This window comes from Cnephaeus nilssonii, assembly GCF_951640355.1.
Source record: "Cnephaeus nilssonii genome assembly, chromosome: 6".
Taxonomy (NCBI): Eukaryota; Metazoa; Chordata; class Mammalia; order Chiroptera; family Vespertilionidae; genus Cnephaeus; species Cnephaeus nilssonii.
The window spans coordinates 2,318,693-2,339,249 of NC_137077.1; the positions used below are offsets into that span (position 1 = coordinate 2,318,693).

Below are 20,557 nucleotides of genomic sequence, written 5' to 3' on the forward strand. Positions count from 1 at the left end.
TTCTCCTAACTCGGCCTGTTCCCACCACACGGCATTCTCCCAAAATCCCAGCGTCCTGTTCCCACCACACGGCATTCTCCTAAAACCCCAGGAGCCTGTTCCCACCACACGGCATTCTCCTAACGAGGCCGGCTTCAGAGCCGTGGGGCACCGGGCCCCCAGCACACACGGAAGGTGTCGGCTTCCTGCGGTCGCGGGCGGGCAGGTCAACAACACAGCGGGTTTGAGTGGCTTTTATTTAACATCCAGAAATCCAAAGTCAACAGTGCTTAAAACGATCATAAGGACAATAAAACACTGGCACACGGGGGGAGGAAGGATCCCGCTGCTTCAGAACAGCACAGCTCTTTGTCACGTCCAACTGGGACACGGGGCAGGCACCGGCTCGGCTTGCACAACCCCTGTGGTTGTTAAGGGGGGAACAGAGCTTCGGGCCAGCGGGGTGGGGGAGGGTCAAAGACACGCCCAGAGAGCGGGACGAAGGCGCATTTCCCCGGGGCCCGGAGAGCTGTCTGGCTCACTGGGTTCCTGTGATGAGAGCCCCTCTACAGAGAAACACAGCTCCCGGGACACGTGCACCCCCAGAAGACGCCCAGCTCCCCTGACCCTGAACTCACGCCCAGACCACTGCGCCCCCAAGCCAACGAGACGGTGGGTTGATCACACGAAGGACTCATTCCCCAAGCAGAGCTCACCCTTCTTGCTTTGATTAATTTTTAGGGAGAGAGGAAGGGAGAGGGAGAGAGAGAGAAACATCAATGTGAGAACACATCCATCAGCTGCCTCCTGCACGCCCCCTACTGGGGATCGAACCCTGATGGGCCAGGGCCGCCTGACCTGCCTGGGACGGCCCCCAGTGCACCCGTCCAGGCCACGCTGTGAGTTCTGATTCACACTGGAAAGTGGAACAAGAAGAATGAAATGGTGCAGCCGAAGGGGGTCCTCGGCAGGTGTGCGTAAGGCACGCCCACACCTCAGAACCAACTTGGAGAAATAATTCGGATGAAATATCACCCCCTCCCCAGACACCGTGGGCTCCGACAGTCAGCGCGTGAGGCGGTCGCCCGGGCGTTAGTTCCCCATCTCACTATTCCCTTCCCTCTCCCACCCGGCTCGGCGAGGGCCCAGAGACCTGCAGAGCTGCCCACCCGGGCTGACGCCCCAAGGCTTGCCTCCTTGGTCCCCTCCCCGCAGGGCCCCAGGGGCTGTAATGAAGGCAGCACCGACTGTTCCCAGCTCAGCCACCTGCCAGTCCCGCCCTGCAATGCCGGGCATCCCGCAGGAGACGACCCAATGCCATCTTCATTATTCCTTTCCCCCGCGGGCAGCCACCTCCACCAACACGCTGTGACCCCATCCAGCCTGCATGCAGCCGGCCGGGATGGGATACCACCCCCTTTCCCAGATCTCGAGCAGGGACAGCCGACTGAGCAGGAGCCACGTTCCCACAGCCTGTGTCCTGCGGGAGGGCGGACACCGAAGAGAAGGGGGAGGAGGCTGACCGCAGGGGCCTCCCTGGGGTTCGCACCCACATCCTAAGCCCCAGCTGGGGCGCTGGGGACCGGGTTTGGGGGCTGAGCCCCAGCACAAGGGCCACCTGAGCCCCAGCGGGTGCCTCCCCACCTCTCTCCTGCGCCTCGGGGAGCATGGGGGTGAGCAGCACGGGGGTGAGTGAGCGGCATCTCCTGCAGGTGCCCCAGGGGAGGTGCCAAGACTCCGGGATCGAGGAAGGCCTCACTCCCCCCAGGAAGGGCTGCCGTGGCCCCAGAACCCGCGTGCAGGAGCCCGAACCCCCGGGGCCTCAGAAAGGACAACCTGAGGTGATGCCGGTGAAATTAGGTCACGTGGCTGGGTGCAGCCCAACAGAACTAGAGTCCTTACACAAGTGTTCAGGGCACACACACACACACACACACACAGAGGACGCCCGGGAGGACCGGGGAAGACAGGGGTCTGCAGGCCACGGAGGGCGGCTCCGAAGGAACCGAGGCTGCCCACCGGCTCTCGGCGCCCGGGCCGGAGCTGAGAGGATAAACTGTCGTCTGGGCTGCGTGGGCTGCGGTTCCGTCGCGGCGCCCTGAGCGAAGGGATGCGCCTGCTTCTGACGTTTCTGAACGGCATCGCCCTCAGAGGGCCCCGGGGGATCCCGCGGACCCGCTCCCACCTGCCCCCCCCACCCCCCCGCCCCCGGCACAGACACAGGCGTCCCCTGGACAGGACCCTCCCTGGGCGGCGGGCGGCGGGCGGCGGGCGGCGGGCATCTGGGCCTTAGACGTTTGTGCAAAGCGAGATGAACACAACACGGAGCGGCCACGGAGCAGGAACGTGGGGGCCATTCCTGCCGCAGCAAAGGCTTCTGGGACTGGATGGAGTTCTTAAAACTGCAAAACGCTTTTTGCTGAGAAGGCCTCGTTCCGAGGAGCGCGCTCCCGGAGGTCCCGCCGGGATGGCCGAGCTGCTGGGCCTTGGGCGACGCCTGTGACCCTGATGGTGCCGTCAGATGGAACGCGGGCGCCCCTCCCGGGGCTGAGGGGCCTGGGTTCGGCGGTTTTCCTTGTCATCGTCTGGTCCAGGCCGACGGCCGCTGACGCAGCCGGGAGCCCCAAGAAGCGAGGCCTCAGAGCTCTGCGGCTCCCAGACACGGGCAGGAGGTCGGGGCAACAGCCCCAGAAGGTGGGGGTGGGGGAGCAGGGAGAGACGCGGGCTGGTGGGGAGCACAGGGCCGCCGCGGCGAGTCACTCGGCGTTCTTGTACTTGTTGAACAGGTTGTAAAGGACCCGCAGGGTGGACTTGAGGTCCAGGCTCACCACGTCTGCAGAGGAAACGGGGAGCGTTACGGGGGACGCACCTGGGCCTGGCGCTGGGGCCTGGGCCTGGCGTGGCTGCAGCAGAGCATCATCCGGGCCGCTCTGGGCAGCACATTCCAGACACGGGGCTCCCGCCAGCCCCCGGCCGCCACCTGTGCCATGAGCCCTGGGGTGGCCAGCAACAGGTGCCCCCCCGACCCCGTCCCCTTAGGACGCGCCTGGGGACTAGTGTGCGACCAGGGGCGTCTGCGTGGAGTGGGGTCTACAGCAGCCGAGGACACTCGCTGGGGACCACACACCCCAGGCTCGCCTGCGCCGGGACCACGGGTGCCACGGGGCCGGGCCCCCTGGGGCGGGCAGGTGGCAGCTGCCGTCCCTCCCCTGAGGTTGGGCACGTGGTGTGGCCTGTCCAGGGGGCGGGGGCTGCGGTGTGGGAAGGGCACCGGGCTCTGGCCCTCACATACCCTGTGACCTCGGACAAGTGCCCGGGCCCAGGGGGCGGGGGCTGCGGTGTGGGAGGGGCACCGGGCTCTGGCCCTCACATACCCTGTGACCTCGGACAAGCGCCCGGTGCCCGGGGGCGGGGGCTGCGGTTCAGGGGTCACGGGACGGCATTCCTGTCCCTGGATGGGTGTCGGGAGAGGAATGAACACGTCCCGCCCAGAGCTCATGCTGGGCCAAGGACATCGGTTCTCAAAGTGGGTTCCCGGACCCGGGGCATTGGCGTCACCTGGGACCTGTTACGAATGGGACTTGTCGGGCCCGTCCCACAGCCCCGAGTCGGGATCTGTTCTCGGAGGAGCCCTTCTGGGATTCAGACGCTCCCTCGAGGCGGAGAACCCGGAGTCGGCCACGGGACACAGCGGCCCGGAAGGGGCAGCGAGGGGGCCTCCCCGGGCCGGGCCTCGGCCCCTCGTGGGGCGTGAACGCGCCGCCTCCCTGCTCACGAGCATCGCCGTTCGCTGGCCATCGGGGACACCGCCCGACAGCCCTTCAGGCAGCAAAGCCTCTGCTGTCCTTCGCCATGACGCAAACCCCAGCCCGAGCCCCGGCCCGAGACGCCGTTAAACCTGAGGCCCGTGGCAGAGGCCGCGGCCTCCGGGTCACGTGGCTCCTAAAGACCGGGCATTGGTGGCTCCGTCCGCGCAGCCCGCCCGGTCCCCAAAGCCGGGAGCATGGGGCCACGGGGCATGGACACCCGGGGTCGGCACAGCGGCCTGAGCCACTCGCTCAGAGTCTAACCTCAGAGGGGCCCCCCGCCACCTCGGGGCCTGGCCGCCCTTCCCTGCCGCCTGCCTCCCCGGGGCCCGGGGCGGCCTTACCTTCCGGCCGGGCCTTGGGTTTCTGGAGGCCCCCGTCCAGCATCAGCTCAAAGGCGAAGGACACGTTGTGGACCTGCGAGAGGACAAGGCGTCGGTTTCCCTCTTTCCCGTGGGCCCCGTCGGACCGCGAGGCCACCTGGGTGCAGCTTTAAGCCTGCAGATTGCGCCCGGCCCCTGAGGGCTGCGGCACCTGACCACGTGGCGGAGACGCCGTACCTTCTGGTCGAAGCCGTCCGGGGTCAGGTAGAAGTTGTGCAGGGGCACGAAGTAGTCCTCCAGCAGGCCCATGAGCAGAACCAGGTACACGCCGTCTGCAAACTACGGGACACACCGGTCACGCTAGGGACGGCGCACGGAGCGGCCCTGCTCCGTGTCCACTCACAAGGAGGGGCCGGGCCGGCCGGCGTGGCTCAGGGGTTCAGCACTGACCCATGAACCAGGAGGTCAGGGTTCAATTCCCGGTCAGGGCACAGGCCCGGGTTGCGGGCTGGATCCACAGTGTGGGGCGTGCAGGAGGCAGCCGATCCATGATTCTCTCTCATCATGGATGTTTCTATCTCTCTCTCTCCCTCTCCCTTCCTCTCTGAAACCAATAAAAATATATTGAAAGGGGAAAACAAAAAACATTACAAACAGCTGTGCAGTGTGATCCAGTGCCATCTAGAAAATACATTTATGGACTCAAAATATCTAGAAAAATGTCCATCGCACGGTGACCTACAGTGACCCCCGGAGAGGACGATGGAGGGACAGAGGGGAGGGAGGAGGGGGGTTTCGACCTGTCAGTTCGTACATTCCGCACCGTGAACCTATCAGACAGCAGGTAGCAGCGGCCGTGTGCCAGGTTAGCAAGGCGCTGACATAACCAATGCATCTGCACAGAAACCATCCCCACGTGAGAACCAGGCGCGGCTTTCCCAGAGAGACCCGCCGCCCGCGAGGACTGCCCGAGTGGAGAAAGGTCTGGAACAGCCCGCGGCACAGATGGCATTGCGGAGGGTTTTCTTTGTTCTGCTTATCTGCAGTCTCAGACCTCCCCACAATGAACCTGAATTACTTTTTTAATTAGAAAAGCAAATGAGAAGAGTTAGAGCGCGCGGAGTGAATGCAATCAGCCGGCTTCAGAGGATCAGCTGCGCGAGCACTCGGCGCCGGGCCTCGCGGCTCCAGATTCCGGCCGCTAATCCCGGGGAATGATGTTTGGTCGCGGCGCCCGCGGCTGCTGGAAACGTGTCCCACCGCGCTATTTTCGTTTTGAGAGGGCGTGGGGGAGGACGCCTGAACAATCCAGAGGTCAGCGATGCTGACCGCCTCGGTCAAAAGCCCACGTATCAGATGCTGCGCTCTCACATGAGTAAGCCAGACATGAGCTGTCACCAGCCCGCCCCGAGGAAGAGCAGACGCATGAGGGTTCTGCGCCGTGTGCAGCGGTGCGGTGAGTGTACGCTGCCTGTTTGCAGGATGAGTCCTCGCTGTACCTGTATCCGTGCTGCCTCGTGTGATACAAAACCCCGCAGATGTTACACGCATCGCTAACACGAGACACCCAACCTGAAAAGAGCCCTGGCCCGTGTGGCTCAGTGTTTGGAGTAACAGCCCAGGCACCGAAGGGTCTTGGGTTCAATTCCCAGTAAAGGGCACGCACCTGGGTTGCAGGTTCGATCCCAGGCCCCGGCCAGGGCGTGCGCAGGAGGCAACCAATCAACGTGCCTCTCCCTCATCAACGTTTCTCTCTCTGTGTCTCTCCCTCTCCCTCCACTATCTCTAAAAAAAAAAAATGGAAAACTATCCTCGGGTGAGGATTAATAACAACAATATAGATATATATATAGTTGAGCCCTCTCCCCAGAACACGGCTTGGGTCAGTATTAAAGTGTTTGCGGGTCACCAGCCCTGCCTCTGCCGGGACTTCGCCTCCAGAACGGGGAGAGACCAGCTGTCTGTTGCCTAAACCAGCGGCCGCCAGCCGTCCGGACCTCGTGGACCACAGGGGCCCGCGGACCGCCGTTGGCGACCGCTGGTCTAAACCACTCAGTTTGTGGGCTTTGCTCCGAGGGCCCCGGGAGAGAAAGGCGGAGGGCCTGCGAGATGGCGCGGCGGCCAGGCTGGCGCTGCGGGTGGGCGTTCCTGCCGGACGGGCATGATGGCAGCCGGTTTGCTCACGGGGCCCCTGGGCTCGGAGCCTCCCCCAGAGCCACTCACCTGCGTCTCCAGCTCCGTCACCTCCAGATTCAGCTTGTTAAGGTGCTTGTTCACGAACGTGATGAGAGACTGCGGAGGCAGAGGGATAGGGGGGTGGGGGAGGCCTGAGACCAGCTCCCCAAGGCAAAGGGGGGGGCCTGAGACCAGCTCCCCGAGGCAAAGGGGGGGGCCTGAGACCAGCTCCCCTCTCCCCCCGAGGCAAAGGGACAGGGGCTGTGAGACCAGCTCCCCGAGGCAAAGGGGGGGGCCTGAGACCAGCTCCCCTCTCCCCCCGAGGCAAAGGGACGGGGCGGGGAGGGGGGGGGCTGAGACCAGCTCCCGCCCGGGGTTGATGGGACCGTCCACCCCTGGCTTTGGGAAACACTTCCCTAATCCCCTCTGTTTACTGAAATAAAAAGCTCGTGTTTAAAATGAAATGTTCTTACAATCACCCCTGGTTTTCATGAGACTGAACCCCAAACCCTCCCGGCTGAAGAAGGAAACGCATCCCAGATCGCCAAGCCACGTGCTCATGCACCCACCCGGGGCCCCGCAGGACACCGCTGGCCCGGCGGGCACTGAACTGGTAAATGTGCCCTCGGCGCCCCCTGGACCAGGAGAGACGGAGAGAGAGGCTGCCTGGCCACGGCCTCCCGGTTCCGTAACCGGCGGGCCCGGTGTGGTTTGCACACTGTCCCCTGTGGACTTTCTCAGCCACGACACCCAGCTTCCGTGGAAACGCAATCCGCCCCCGCCCACCCCACCCCGGACGCGAGGTCTTTTCCACATTCCTGCTGCTCCATTTGACGGAGCCGCCACCATGTGCCACCCGCCGCTGGGTGCTGGGGACACGGCCAGCAGGCCAGAGCCCACCCCGCAGGCCTGACATAATCCTCCATGCACACGCCTAGCGACGGGACGTCGAGAGACACGGCCAAGGAGTGGGAGGAGACGGGAGGCTGGTGAGGGGCTCACGGGAGAGGCGTGGCTCCCGCCCTGGAGGTGGGGGCAGGGAGGGGCTTTGCGCTGGGCCGGGGTGCGGGGTGCGGGGTGTTCAGGAGCGGGGGTGGGGGGGCAGAGCAGGCCCCGGCCACACACAGGAGTGCGAACCCTTCGGGACCTTCAGGCCGTGGCTGGACGTGGATGGATGGGACAGAGTGGGAGGGGTGACTGGGAAGACCTGGACGGGGGGGGGGGGGGGACGGGCAGGGGCCCCTGCAGTTAAGTCTGGGTGCAGGGAAGCTCTCACAGCAGCTCTCGGGGCAGGGGCAGGGGGGAGCTGTCAGCAGATGAAAGGGTTTGGTCTTGTTCGGTGCTAAGCAGCCAGTGCCCAGATGTCCTGGCGAAGAGCGAGTTCGGGTCATTTCCACTGCGGGACGCAGCTGCGTGGGAGCGAAGAGCCAGCGGCTGACTCGCTTAAAAACATTTCCCACGGGAAGGGAGCTTCGATGGGCCTGGGCGGGGCGCACCCGCAGACGCGGCTGGTGAGCGGGAAGGTGCCCAGGGCGCGGACAGAGCTCAAAGCTGCTAACTCCACGGCCTGTGGTTCCGTTTTATCATAGTCACACTCCCACCCACGTGGCAGATGTTCTGAGCCCTCACACGTGTCCCCCTTTCCCCCGCCCCGTGGGAGCTGACCCAGACGGGGACGCGCGGCGCGGCTCACCTTCTTCACCAGGCTCAGCTTGTCCGGGGCGTGGTCGAACAGCGTGTCGAAGGCGTCGCGCTCTGCGGGGGGGACACGGGGAGAGGGTCAGGCACCACGCTGCTCCGCCCCGCGCCCGTCTGTCCCGGGAAGAGGCGGCGCCTGCCTCAGACAGACGGCCACCCCTGCCTGATTCCTGCAGCTCCCGCAGGGCCGAGAGCAGGCGCCGCGGGGAAGGCGTCCCCGAGGGTCCTGCTCACAGCGTCCATCTTCCGACAGGACACCGGCAGCATGGACGCCCGCCCCCTCACCGAGGACGGAGGCGTCCGTTCCCACGCTCCCCAACAGTAAATCCTGTGGGTCCGGACACCGCTCCCTCCGCTGGCCATGGCCGCCCCACACAGCCCCCTCGCCCTCACCTGGCGCAGCCACGGCCGCTGGCTTCGCAGGCCCCCGCCCCCACTCTGAGCCCCGGGAGCCAGTCTCCCAACCAAGCAGAGAATCGGACCCTTTCTGCGTCCTGCCCAACGCTGTGCAGACTGAAGTCACCAACAGCTGCTCATCCTCTTAAAGTACAGATCATTCTCCCTCCTGTGGCCTCGGGACTCAAAGGGCTCAGCGTCTCTCTCTCTCTCTCTCACACACACACACACACAGACACAGACACACACACACACAGACACAGACACACACACACATACACACACACAGAGACACACACACACAGACACACAGACACACACAGACACACACACGGACACACACACAGACACACAGACACACGCAGACACAGACACACACACACAGACACAGACACACACACACAGACACACAGAGACACAGACACACACAGAAACACACACACACACTCACACACACACACACTCACACACACACAGACACACACACACTCACACACACACACTCACACACATACACAGACACTCTCACACACACACACACATACACACACAGAGACACACACATACACACACATACACACAGACACACACACTTACACACACTCACACACACAGACACACACTCACACACACACTCACACACACACAGACACACACACAGACACACACTCACACACACACTCACACACAGACACACACTCACACACACACTCACACACAGACACACACACTCACACACACACACAGACACACACACACAGACACACACACACTCACACACACAGACACACACACTCACACACAGACACACTCACACTCACACACACACAGACACACACACTCACACACACAGACACACACACAGAGACACACAGACACACAGACACACACACAGACACAGAGAGACACACACACACAGACACACACACACAGACACACACTCACACACACACACACACACACACACACACACACCCTCCCTTCCTTCACTCCACCAACCAGCTCCGGGCTCCTGCACGGTCACTGTTCACCACCGGCCTGTGCGCCTGCCTCGCCTCCGGCAGGTGCTCTCGGCACCACCTCCTCCGGGGCCTTCCTGGCCGTGGAGAGAGCAGCCCTGCCCGTCCCTCCTCACCCGGCGCGGGGGCTCATGCCGACCACTGCCCGTCCCCGTCTCCCGGCGCGGGGGCTCATGCCGACCACTGCCCGTCCCCCTCTCCCGGCGCGGGGGCTCATGCCGACCACTGCCCGTCCCCCTCTCCCGGCGCGGGGGCTCATGCCGACCACTGCGTGGGTACGTTTGCTTCTATCTGTCTGCTCCGCGTGACCGGCTGGACCGCAGGTCCTCGGGGCTGGCACTCTGCCGCTTGTTCCTGCACTCTCTCCGGCCACTGGGCGACAGGACGGGGCAGGACAGAGACCAGGGGGGACGCAGGGCCGTGGGGGGCCGCTGGACCCGGCAGGAGGGCTGAGGCCTCCAGGGGGGACACAGGGCCGTGGGGGGCCGCTGCTGGGGCAGGAGGGCATTTGGAAGGGCCTGGGGCTCCCGACTTCTGTCCTGAAGGAGCCCCTGTCCCCACGGTTTCTGAGGTCAGTAGAGAGCCAGGGCTTAGGCCCAAACCCCAAACCCCAGTGTGAAGTTCTGGGGCTGCAAGCCCAGCCCAGTGGGGTGGGTGGGAAGCTCCTCCTCCAGCCTGGGGGTGGCCAGGAGCCCGGAGCCAGGGCCGGCTCAGGGGTGCTCCTGGACTGTGCGGGCTGAGGGGGCGGGGAGGGGGGGAGGGGGCAGTGAGAGAGAAGGCAGGGCCCCTGGAGAAAGCACCCGGCCCTGCTCCACCCCTGCCCCCACCTGGCCCTGAAAGGAAGGTGCTCGGTGCTCAGAACCCAGGGGCGGGGGCACCCAAGGGCGGGGGCACCCAGGGGCAGGGGCACCCAGGGGCAGGGGCACCCAGGGGCGGGGGCACCCAGGGGCGGGGGCACCCAGGGGCAGGGGCACCCAGGGGCAGGGGGCACCCAGGGGCAGGAGCACCCAGGGGCAGGAGCACCCAGGGGCAGGGGCACCCAGGGGCAGGAGCACCCAGGGGCAGGGGGCACCCAGGGGCAGGAGCACCCAGGGGCAGGAGCACCCAGGGGCAGGGGGCACCCAGGGGCAGGAGCACCCAGGGGCAGGGGGCATCCAGGGGCAGGGGGCACCCAGGGGCAGGGGGCACCCAGGGGTGGGGGCACCCAGGGGCAGGGGCACCCAGGGGCAGGGGCACCCAGGGGCAGGGGGCACCCAGGGGCAGGAGCACCCAGGGGCAGGAGCACCCAGGGGCAGGGGCATCCAGGGGCAGGAGCACCCAGGGGCAGGGGGCACCCAGGGGCAGGAGCACCCAGGGGCAGGAGCACCCAGGGGCAGGGGGCACCCAGGGGCAGGAGCACCCAGGGGCAGGGGGCATCCAGGGGCAGGGGGCACCCAGGGGCAGGGGGCACCCAGGAGCAGGGGCACCCAGGGGCAGGGGGCACCCAGGGGCAGGGGGCATCCAGGGGCAGGGGGCACCCAGGGGCGGGGGCACCCAGGGGCAGGGGCACCCAGGGGCAGGGGGCACCCAGGGGCAGGAGCACCCAGGGGCAGGGGGCACCCAGGGGCAGGAGCACCCAGGGGCAGGGGGCACCCAGGGGCAGGAGCACCCAGGGGCAGGAGCAGCTCCCAGCCCTGCCCGGCCAGGGCGTCTCTTGGCTTTAGGGGGGGCTTTAGGGGGAGGGGAGGAAGGTGAGAGGCAAAGACGAAGGGAGAGAAGGAAGGTGTGTGTGTGATGTGTACACACGTGAACATGGGGACGGCGGGTGCATATGTTGTGGCGGGGAGGACACGACCATAAGGCCCAGCGCGGAAGCCTCCTGCCGCAGCGAACTGCGTTACAATCTCTAGGACTGCGCGCGATGGGAGCTGGCGGGGAGCTGATGTTCCGGAAGGATTCCAGGGCAGCCAGAGAGCCCGAGGGGGGAGGGCGCTGACGTCAGCGGTATATTTAGCTGGGCCCCCGCTGGGCTCCCCGCGGCAGGCGAGGGCATCGCGTCACCACGCCGCCGGCTTTGGCAGCGGACACAGACCCGGGTCAATCCCCGTGGGGACTTCAAGTCCCCTGACTTCAGGCAGGTGGCTCCTCGCACAGCGGGAGCGAACACAGCCCCTCCCCCCTCCCCCCTCCCCTCCCGCGGGCCGTGAGGACCAGGCCCCACGGGCACACTGCCCGAAGGCACGCGCTGTGAGCCCTCGTCCTGCCCCCGCCCAGCCTCCCCGTCCCGTCCGGGGCAGTCACGGAAGTGGACAGGGAGCAGCCTGCCCTCGGGAGGGGCACAGGCGGGGAGGCAGAGGGTAAACTGAGGCACAGAGCGGCCGCAGCGACTCGAGCGGCCAGGGTCTGCCCCGCTCCACCCTCAGGGACGGCTCGTTGGGTCCAGACGAAGTTGTTTTTGTTTTTTGTGTTTTAAATTGGAAGCTTTGCCCACAGCCCCGAACTCCTGGCTGCTCTTGAGGAACTGGGGGCCGGGCCACATTCCCATGGGGCTTCAACCAGCCGCCGTGGACACGGAGTGTGGGCTCGACACGTCGCCTCGGACCCCACCACGCCCCACTGCCCCCCAGCAGAGGCCGACGGGCAGCGGCCGGTTATCACTCTATTCCAGCCCCTTCCCTCTTCCATGCTATCAGCCTGGTCCCTAGAGGCATCCAAGCTCAAGGGCCAAGGACATGAGGGGGGCTGGGTCCACAGAGTGGGGAGTCCGGGAGGGCACCTGGAGGGGTGTGAACACTGCTCTCCTGGCAGAGGGGGGATGTGACGGGGAGGGCTCCGGAGCGGGGAGGAAAGCTTCCCCTCTCGTCTCCCCCCCTCACCATGGGAAGGGGTTCTGGGAAGAAGCCCAGGAGGGGGAGGGGCGCCTTGGAGACAGGCAGGCAGCAAACTGGTTGCCATGGAGACCAGGCTGCAGCTCCCCAACTCCCCTGGGGAGAGAAGGGCCTCCCATCCCACCTCAGCAGAAGAGGGATGAGGCCAGGAGCTGGGGGCAGGGCGGGCGGGGCAGAGTGGACCCTCCCTCGCTCGCTCGGAGTGATGATGTGGGAAACTGAGGCAGAGAACACGCTTCTCGGGAAGCCCGGGGGGCGGGGGAACCTTGGCCATGGAGGTCTGCCGGGTGTTCCGGACGCTCCTGGGCAACCCGGGCGAGGGAGCCCGGCTCCTGCCCACAGGACGCTTACCGTTCAGGCAGCCCCGTGCGGACGGAGAGGGGGAGGGCGGGGTCCCTACACTGCCTGGTCCCCGTGTCTGCCCACATGGCAGGGCCCTGGGTGAGCACCACTGCATGGGGAGCAGAGCTGTGAGTAAAGGTGGGGGCAGAGGGTGGCCACTCGGGACAGGGGGTCAGGGAGGGCCCTGGATTAGGGGCGTCTGCGGAAGAGCGGAGGACTGAGCGAGGGAGCCATGGGGGACGGAGAGGGAGAGCGGAGGGAGAGCCAGCTGGGCGCAGAGAGGGAGCCACGGGGGCCGGAGGGCAGGGGAGCGAGGAGCCAGAGAGGAGCGGAGGGGTGTGGCCGCAGGACCTTAAAGGCCACTGCTAGGACCGGGGCTTTGTCTAAAACGCGGCGAGGGGCGGTGAGGAGAGAGTGAGGGGTGCAGGGGTGCGTTAGGAAGCCTGGCCCAATGGCGGCAGAGGAACCAAGCAGAGGCTGCGGTGTGCTGGGTAACCAGGAGACCCGGCGTGCGTCAGCGCAGCCACCAGGGACCAGCTAATTGCCTGCCACCCACTGACGGCCAGCCTGCACCGCACACCACGCAGCAGCTGCGGGGGAATGAGGCCAACCCGCTGCTGCGTGCGGCGCCCCCACGCGCCCTCCCTGCGCTCACCGCACGGCGGCATCCCGCAGCCCCTGTCCACCGAGGGGCGCACAGCCCCCAAGCCCCCCGCCTCCAACCAGGCCCGTCCCCCGACACGGACCACAGTTCAGTTCACAACCACAGACCACAGTTCACAACGCCCGAGGGTCCCACTCGTCACCCTGTGCCCCCACCATCCACAGCCCGGGCCCTCCGTGCAGGAAGGACAGGGAGGCCACGGGAGGGTGCACTGCGCCCCAGGCGGGCCTCCACCCCAACACAGGGCAGGGCGGGCTGCCCACGATGCCAGTCTACTTGGGCGTCCCACGTGGGCCCCGGGGCTGCACTGCCCGCAGCTGTCCGGGCCCTCAGCAGCTGGACTCTGCACCCACCTTTTAAATTATTAATAAAAACAGCAGCAAGCCCTGCCCTGCTGCTTAGAACACAGGAGGCTGGACTCCCCGGCCCGGCTCACGGACCCCTGGCTGCTGCCTCTCCTCACGTCCAGGCCTTGGAGGATCGAGATCCCTGTTCCCACAGGAGCATGATGCGCCCCAGGCCCCCACAGGAACCCAGGGCTATGAGCCGGGGCCAAGCCGGGGACGGTCCCCCAGCTTCGGGCCAGCTCCCGAGGCACATGCAGGAGTTCCCACTCGGGTCCACTTTTCCTTCTAACAGCCACGCTCCCCACCCCGCTCGCTGGAGAACACAGCATTCGGGGTCGATGTCCCCCCCAAGCAGTGAGCCCGGCTCAGGTGCCACTGGGTTTACCCGCTGCCTCACGCTGCCCCTTTATCCGCCATCCCTCACTGAGGGGAAGATGGGGCCGTGGGGCTGAAGCAGGGCGGGAACAGCACGCAAACTCACAGGAACCACGGCCCCACGGCCCCACGGGAAGAGCGGGGGCCGGCCCAGTGGGCACACACTCATCATCTCACGGGAGCCGCTCAGCAGCCGCCGCCGAACCCATGCCACAGGCGAGGACCAGAGAGGGCAAGGAGCAGGCCGGAGGGCGTCCAGCGGGCCCGGAGCCCAGGCTGCCGACCCCAAGGAAGCCGTGAGCTGGAGGTTTTGGGGTGAAAGACAAGGTGTTCACCCCATGAAGACAGCCTCCGGGCTAATGGGGCTCCGTATTGGAGCCACACCACCGCCCTCCCCCTGTCCTGGTTTCTGCTCCGTCCCAGTCCCTGTGGTGAGAGCGCGTGCCGCCCGGACACCCCCCGTCCTCCTGCCACCAGACACTCCCCGCCCCTGGCCGCTCCCACGCTGAGAGGCAACCACAGCCACGGCGCAGGGCCCGCAGGGGGCCACGGGCTTCGGCGGGGCCCAGGACTCGCCGCGTGACTGCGTGAACCCGGGGGCTTCCTGGGACAGCCCAGCGCCCTGGGGGGCCCCAGACCCCCACCCGCACCCGGCCCTGGGTTACTTACCAAACCGGCCCATCATCTGCCTGCAAACAAGAAACGGAGAGAGAGACGTCAGAGAGACACATCCGAGGGGTCGCTCACCCGCAGCCATGCCTGATGGAGGCGACGGGGAATGCCCACCGACGGCTGTTTATGAAGCGTGGCCACCTGGGGTACACCCTGTGCCGCAGGAAATCACCGGTATCTAAACCGCCCTTTCGTCACGGGAGGGGTACATCCGGGAGGGGTCCATGTGGAGCACAGGCCAGCAGCTCGGCCTCCCGGGCAGCCCCGGACGGCCAGCTTTATACCCGGAACAGCTGGCCTGAGAGGCCATTTCCTGAGGGAATACGACTAAAGGACCCCCAGGAACCCAGGCCAGGCCGGAACCACAAAGGGTGGACACCCCGCTTCGCCTTGAGGATTTCTGGGGCACAAATGCAGTCCCTTCCCGTGTGCACCCCTTCCTGATAGGCAAGCGATCTTTACTTCGTCCCCAACTCCACTAGACTTAAGTCCTCCGCCTCCGCCTCACTCATCAGCTATTTCCTCGAGCACCCACAATGTGCGGGCCGCGAAGACACAGGCGTGAACCCCCTGGCCCTGTGCTCGTGACGCTGGAGGTGACAGAGACGCGGAGCCCACGTTTCCACCTACAGTGTGACAGACAGGAGGTGCGGTGGGAGCTAAAGGAAGGCAGTCACTCCTGCTTGCAAACAGGGAGGGCTTCCTGTAGGAGGTGGCCGCAGAGCTGGCCCTCGAGAGGGACGGGAAGGATGCTGAGGCTGGATGGGAGGCAAGGAGGACAGCTTAAGAAACAGAAGGCTCTCCCCTCAGACGGAGCCACTGTGGATGGGTAAATTAACGGGGGCTGTGGGTCCCTCTGAGCATCCGAACGCCCACTCCCTCCCATCGCGACTTCCTGGAGGCCCGCCTTCGAACAGAGGTGTGAAGAGCCCGCGGGCTTTGGGGAGTAACATCAAATGCTTTCGCACACCCGCTCCATCAATGTTTGAAATTTCCCTTCATCTTTTCCTTCCTGCCGAGAGATGTTGGACATGATCCGCTATGTTCTTATTTAAGATTGTCTGCCTCGTCCCACAAAAGGTTTCAGGCGGCCCGTGTGCGTTCGGACACCTACGCCACCCGTGTCTGCTCATCTTCCACTTGGGAAGAAGTAACAGATCCAGAACCCACCTGCCCTTCCTCATCAAAACAGAAAAGACAAGACGGAAGAGCGCGTGGGGAGGCCGTGAGGCCAGGCAGGCAGACGCCGGCGTGAAAACGTCGCCGCCACGGGGAGGGGAGGGGGAGGGGAGAGGGGAGGGGGAAGGGGAGGGGAGGGGAGGGGAGGGGAGGGGAGGGGAGGGGAGGGGAGGGGAGGGGAGAGGGGAGGGGGAAGGGGAGGGGAGGGGAGGGGAGGGGAGGGGAGGGGAGGGACGTGCCGGCAGGCCCCGCCGCAGCCGGCCACTTACTCGGTGGTCGTGGTCAGCTCCTCCGTGACGTGGCTGGAGTGCAGCAGGCCTTCCCGCTTCTGAAAACCCCAAAAGGCACAAGTGAGTGCGCAGGCGAGAGGAGGCGGGTGCGGACGGGGCCCCCGAAGCCGTGCCGACGGCCGGACCCCCGAGGCCGCCGTGGAGACCACGAAAGGGCAGAGTCGTGCAGAGCATCCAAGGCCCCGAGCCTCAGGCAGAGACCCTTTGGGGGCTGGACGCTGTCCCCCCACCCAGGTTCTCCACGTGGCTCTGAGAGCTGGCAGCTTTGGGGGGCTCGGGAGAAACCCCGGCTCCCATGGGGACCCCTCACGCCACGTCCCACACCCAGGAGGTGAGGAACATGAGGACAGACAGGACCGTGGGGAGGCAGCCAGGGAAGTAACACACGAACAGCACGGGCTGACAGCCCCCCGCCCCCGGAGTCGTGTCCCCTCGGAGCCCCAGAACGCGGCCTCATTTGGAAACAGGGTCTTTGCAGAAACCATCCGCGAAGAGGAGGCCATAGTGGACCCGGGGGGTCTCCAATGCACATGGCCAGGCCCTGACCAGGAGGGACAGTGGAGACAGACAGATGGACACAGAGGAGAGAGGCCACGTGATGACAAAGCAGACACCGGACAGATGTGCCCACAAGCCCAGGGACCCCGGGACTGAGCCGGCCGCCAGCCGCCAGCCGCCAGCCGCCAGGAGGGGGAGGCAGGGGCTCGTCCTCTGGAGCCCTCGGAGGGACCGCGGCCTGCCCCCTCCTCCATCAGGACCTCGGCCTCCTCACTGTGAGGGAGTAAACGGCCGTTGTTTTACTTTTTAATTTTTAAAACATGTTCTTATTGATGTCAGAGACGAAGAGAGGAGGGGAGAGAGAGAAGCATCAGTGATGAGAGAGAGTCATGGATCGGCTGCCTCCGGCACGCCCCGCACTGGGGGTTGAGCCTGCAACCCGGGCCTGTGCCCTGACCGGGAATCGAACCCTGACCTCCCGGCTCACAGGTCAACGCTCAACCACTGAGCCACGCCAGCCGGGCAATGTCCGTGGTTGTAAAACAGTTACTTGGTGGCATTTTGTTAGAGCAGCTCCAAGACAATGACACGTGTGTGACACTTCCCCTGGTGCCTGGCATGATGGCGGGGAGGCGGGGAGGCGGGGAGGCGGGGGGGGGGGGGGGGGGGATGTATGTCACGGGACCTCGGTGGAGCTTGGCGGCCAGCTAACCCACCCCCACCGCAAGCCCCTCCTGAGCCCCTTCAAGAGGCCGGGAGCTCGCTCCCTGCTGGGCAGCCCGTGGACACCCCCCAAGACCCCAGCTCCCGTGTCCTGGGCTCAGCCTGCAGGCACTGTCCCCACGGGCTCCTGTCCGCGGCGCCCCCCTCGGGGCTGGCGGCTCTCTCCCGGCCCCACCCTGCCTCATCTGGGGAGAGCCCCTGGGGACTCAAACACCGATTCACTTTCTCGTCAAATGCACGAGAGGCAGGTCCCGGATGCCGGCCGGGACGGAGTACGGACACACGAAGCCGAGTATTTTCCAGGTGGGCAGTGTGACCGCGATTCCATGGGGAACCACTGCAGCTCCGGGCATCCGTGACGCACCCCCCCCCCCCCCCACGCTGCTGGGTGGGGGTAAGCCTGGCCTCATCCTTCCTCCACCGACAGCCCACCCCTCGCCTCTCCCACCTCAGCCAGCACAGCGGGGCGAGGAGGGACAGGCAGGGGCCTCGGGAAGGTGGGGGGCAGCTCTGAGCTCTGGGCATCGGGCTGAGGCCTGTGGCCAGCAGCTCCCGGGGACCGCCCCCGCCCCGCCCCGACTTTGGCCGCGGCCCCAGGCATCCTGCCCTAACCCTGGGCGCGGAGGACGCCAGCGAGTGCTTGCCCGGGTCAGGCAAACTGTCCGCAAACCCCAACGAGTTCCTTGCAAGTGCAGGCCTGAAAGGAAATACCCCAATTACTGGCTGCCTGGAAATACCCCAGTTACCAAGTGCAGGCCTGAAAGGAAATACCCCAATTACTGGCTGCATGGAAATACCCCAATTACCAAGTGCAGCCCGAAAGGAAATACCCCCGTTCCTGCGCTCCGGGTCTGACGTGTGTGGGTCTGGGAACCGTGTTCCCGCGTGTCCTCAGGAGGCCTTTCCCGGCGGCCAAGACGACGTGGCCAAGACGGTGGCAGCAGGATGGTCCTGTCCCCGTCACCACTGCCGCCACAAGCATTCCTCCTCAGGAAGCAAAAGGGGCCATGGCAGGCGACCCCCCCACTCCGCCCCCTGACGCCAGAGAAGGCACTCTCGGCCCTGGCCAGAGGCTCGGTCGGTTGGAACGTCGCCAAGGTTGTGGGTTCCATCCCGGGTCAGGCACATACGAGTTAACCAATGAATGAGCGGAACAACCAGTCGATGCCCCTCTCTCTCTCTCCTTCCCCCCCTCTCTCTCTCTTCCTCTCTCCCTCTCTCCCTCCCTCTCTCACTCTCTCTCTCTCTCTCTCTCTCTCTCTCTCTCTCTCTCTTCCTCTCTCCTCTCTCCTCCCTCTCTCTCTCTCTCTCTCTCTGTCAATGCCCCACCCCTCTCAAATCAATCCATAAATTTTGTTCAATTTTCTTTTTTTAAGAGCAGGGCATTCTCACCTATCAGGGCAGGGCCAAGCCCCCGGCTAAGGGAGGGGTCACGGTTTTGGGAGACACAGGGTCAGCCAGAGCCTCGCAGACAGACACCCCGGGCCCTGTACGTTCACAAACCAGAGGGGAGCGTGGAGCTGGGCATCTCAATGAAATACACGGCCCTGGCCGGCCGCTCAGTGGTTAGAGCACCAGCCGGTGGACGTGAGGGTCACAGGTTCGATTCCCGGTCAGGGGTACATGCCTGGGTTGCAAGTTCAATCCCCGCCCCTGTTGGGGTGCACGTGGGAGGCAACCGGTTCATGTCTCTCCCCCCCCCCCCCCACCTCTCTCTCTGTCTCTCTTCCTCCCTTCCACTCTCTCTAAAAATCAATGGAAAAAAATATCCTCAAAATATCCTCCGGTGAGGATTAAAAAATAATAAAAATAAAATAATACTCAAGACATCCGGTTCTGAGTGTCACCGCAACATTGGCAGAAGCGGCTGCTCCTGCCGGACGCCAGCGTGTGGGAAGGACCAGGCACACAGTAGGTGCTGAGTAGCCTCGACCTGGACAAAACGGCCAACCCCAGGCCCGGAGCCTGGGCCCGCACCTGCAGGACCCGGCGGGAGAGGCAGCGCCTCCTCAGAAGGCCCGGCTCCCGGGACGATTCCCCCGGGGAAGCAGTGACAGGACCCGCGGGGGCGGCGGGGGCGGCCCCAGCGCAGGAGGGAGCGCCTGGCTCTCACTGGGACCTGGTTCCCCGGCCGCCCCACCCCTCTCCAGCGAGCTATAAGCCTCTCCGAGAGGTCGCTCCCCGCCTCGGCTCAGAGCAATGAACGTTCTTAAAGACGCGGACCGCAGCCCTCCAGGCCTCCGGCTCGGCCTCTTGAATCGGTGCCATTGCGCCTGCTCCCATCGCTGCTCTCGCAGCCGCCGGGCGGGCGAACATGTTGTCAAGAGGGAAAAACAGACCGTAGCCTCTTGGGGGTGGGGGTGGGGGGCGCCCCCGATACTCACCCGCACGACCACCACCTGCACGGAGACGTGCTCGGGGAGGCGGATCGGCGCCCGGAAGTGCGTGGCCAGCGACACGAGCAGGTGCAGGATGGCCACCAGGTTCTTCCCGTGAATGGCTGGGGGGGGGGTGGGGGGGGGGAGAGGAGCCGCTTTAGATGGTTCTATAGGGACCCAAGCCCGTGACCGAGAGGCAGCACAAACGAGACCTCAGAGAAAATCCACGGAAAACCCGCAGGCCGCGGGAGAACGGAGGGCGAGGAGCGGCCCACGGGAGCCTCGCTCTGGCTCCTCATTGTTTTCTCTCCTCTCGGCCTAAGGGGAGTTGCATAACGGCTTTGAAAAGCCTGGTGCTTCGGGAGTTCTAAATGCAAAGCCAGGTTCTTCAAGGGAGAGAGCTGTGGTGATGCGATGAACTGGCAAGAGAGGGAAATTGGCACAGGAGATGGGGAAGACCGTGACAACAGCTACCCTGCCACCCTGACGGGCACTGCTCTCTCTGCCATCAGCCGTCTCCACCAGGCCGGTGATTCAGGGCGATGTCACTCGGGGGACGGAAGACGAGACTCCCGCCCGCCAGGTCCCCGTGCCCTCGTCAGCCCCACTGGCTCCTCTCCAGCGTAGGGAGCGGGTGCGGCCACTGGCACCCCTCTGCACAGGGCCTCACAGTGTGCCAGGCACTCGGTGCCCCACCCACCAGGTCAGCTGGGCTCTGTCCAAGGTCTCAATGCCAAGACACTAGGGACAAAGCTCACGCAGCCCCAGGGAGAGCCCCAGGCCACACCCACACTGCCCTGCCCTGGCCTGGGAGGCGGGGGGGGGG

At 65.3% G+C, this 20,557-nt stretch overlaps 1 protein-coding gene across 2 annotated transcripts in view; it reads right to left on the reverse strand.

Annotated features, from left to right (window-relative positions):
* Window positions 1-202: 202 nt before the first annotated feature.
* PARVB (parvin beta) overlaps window positions 203-20,557 on the reverse strand; it is a 65,183-nt gene continuing 44,828 nt past the window's right edge. For both annotated transcript variants that reach the window (XM_079775300.1, XM_079775301.1), the window contains exons 6-13: window positions 19,738-19,853; window positions 16,112-16,170; window positions 14,661-14,680; window positions 7,977-8,038; window positions 6,332-6,400; window positions 4,346-4,447; window positions 4,130-4,202; window positions 203-2,812 (exon numbers count right to left, since the gene is read on the reverse strand). In XM_079775300.1, the coding sequence (XP_079631426.1) occupies window positions 2,736-2,812; window positions 4,130-4,202; window positions 4,346-4,447; window positions 6,332-6,400; window positions 7,977-8,038; window positions 14,661-14,680; window positions 16,112-16,170; window positions 19,738-19,853 (578 nt within the window). In that variant the 3' untranslated portion in view covers window positions 203-2,735. The remainder of the gene's footprint in view (window positions 2,813-4,129; window positions 4,203-4,345; window positions 4,448-6,331; window positions 6,401-7,976; window positions 8,039-14,660; window positions 14,681-16,111; window positions 16,171-19,737; window positions 19,854-20,557) is intronic.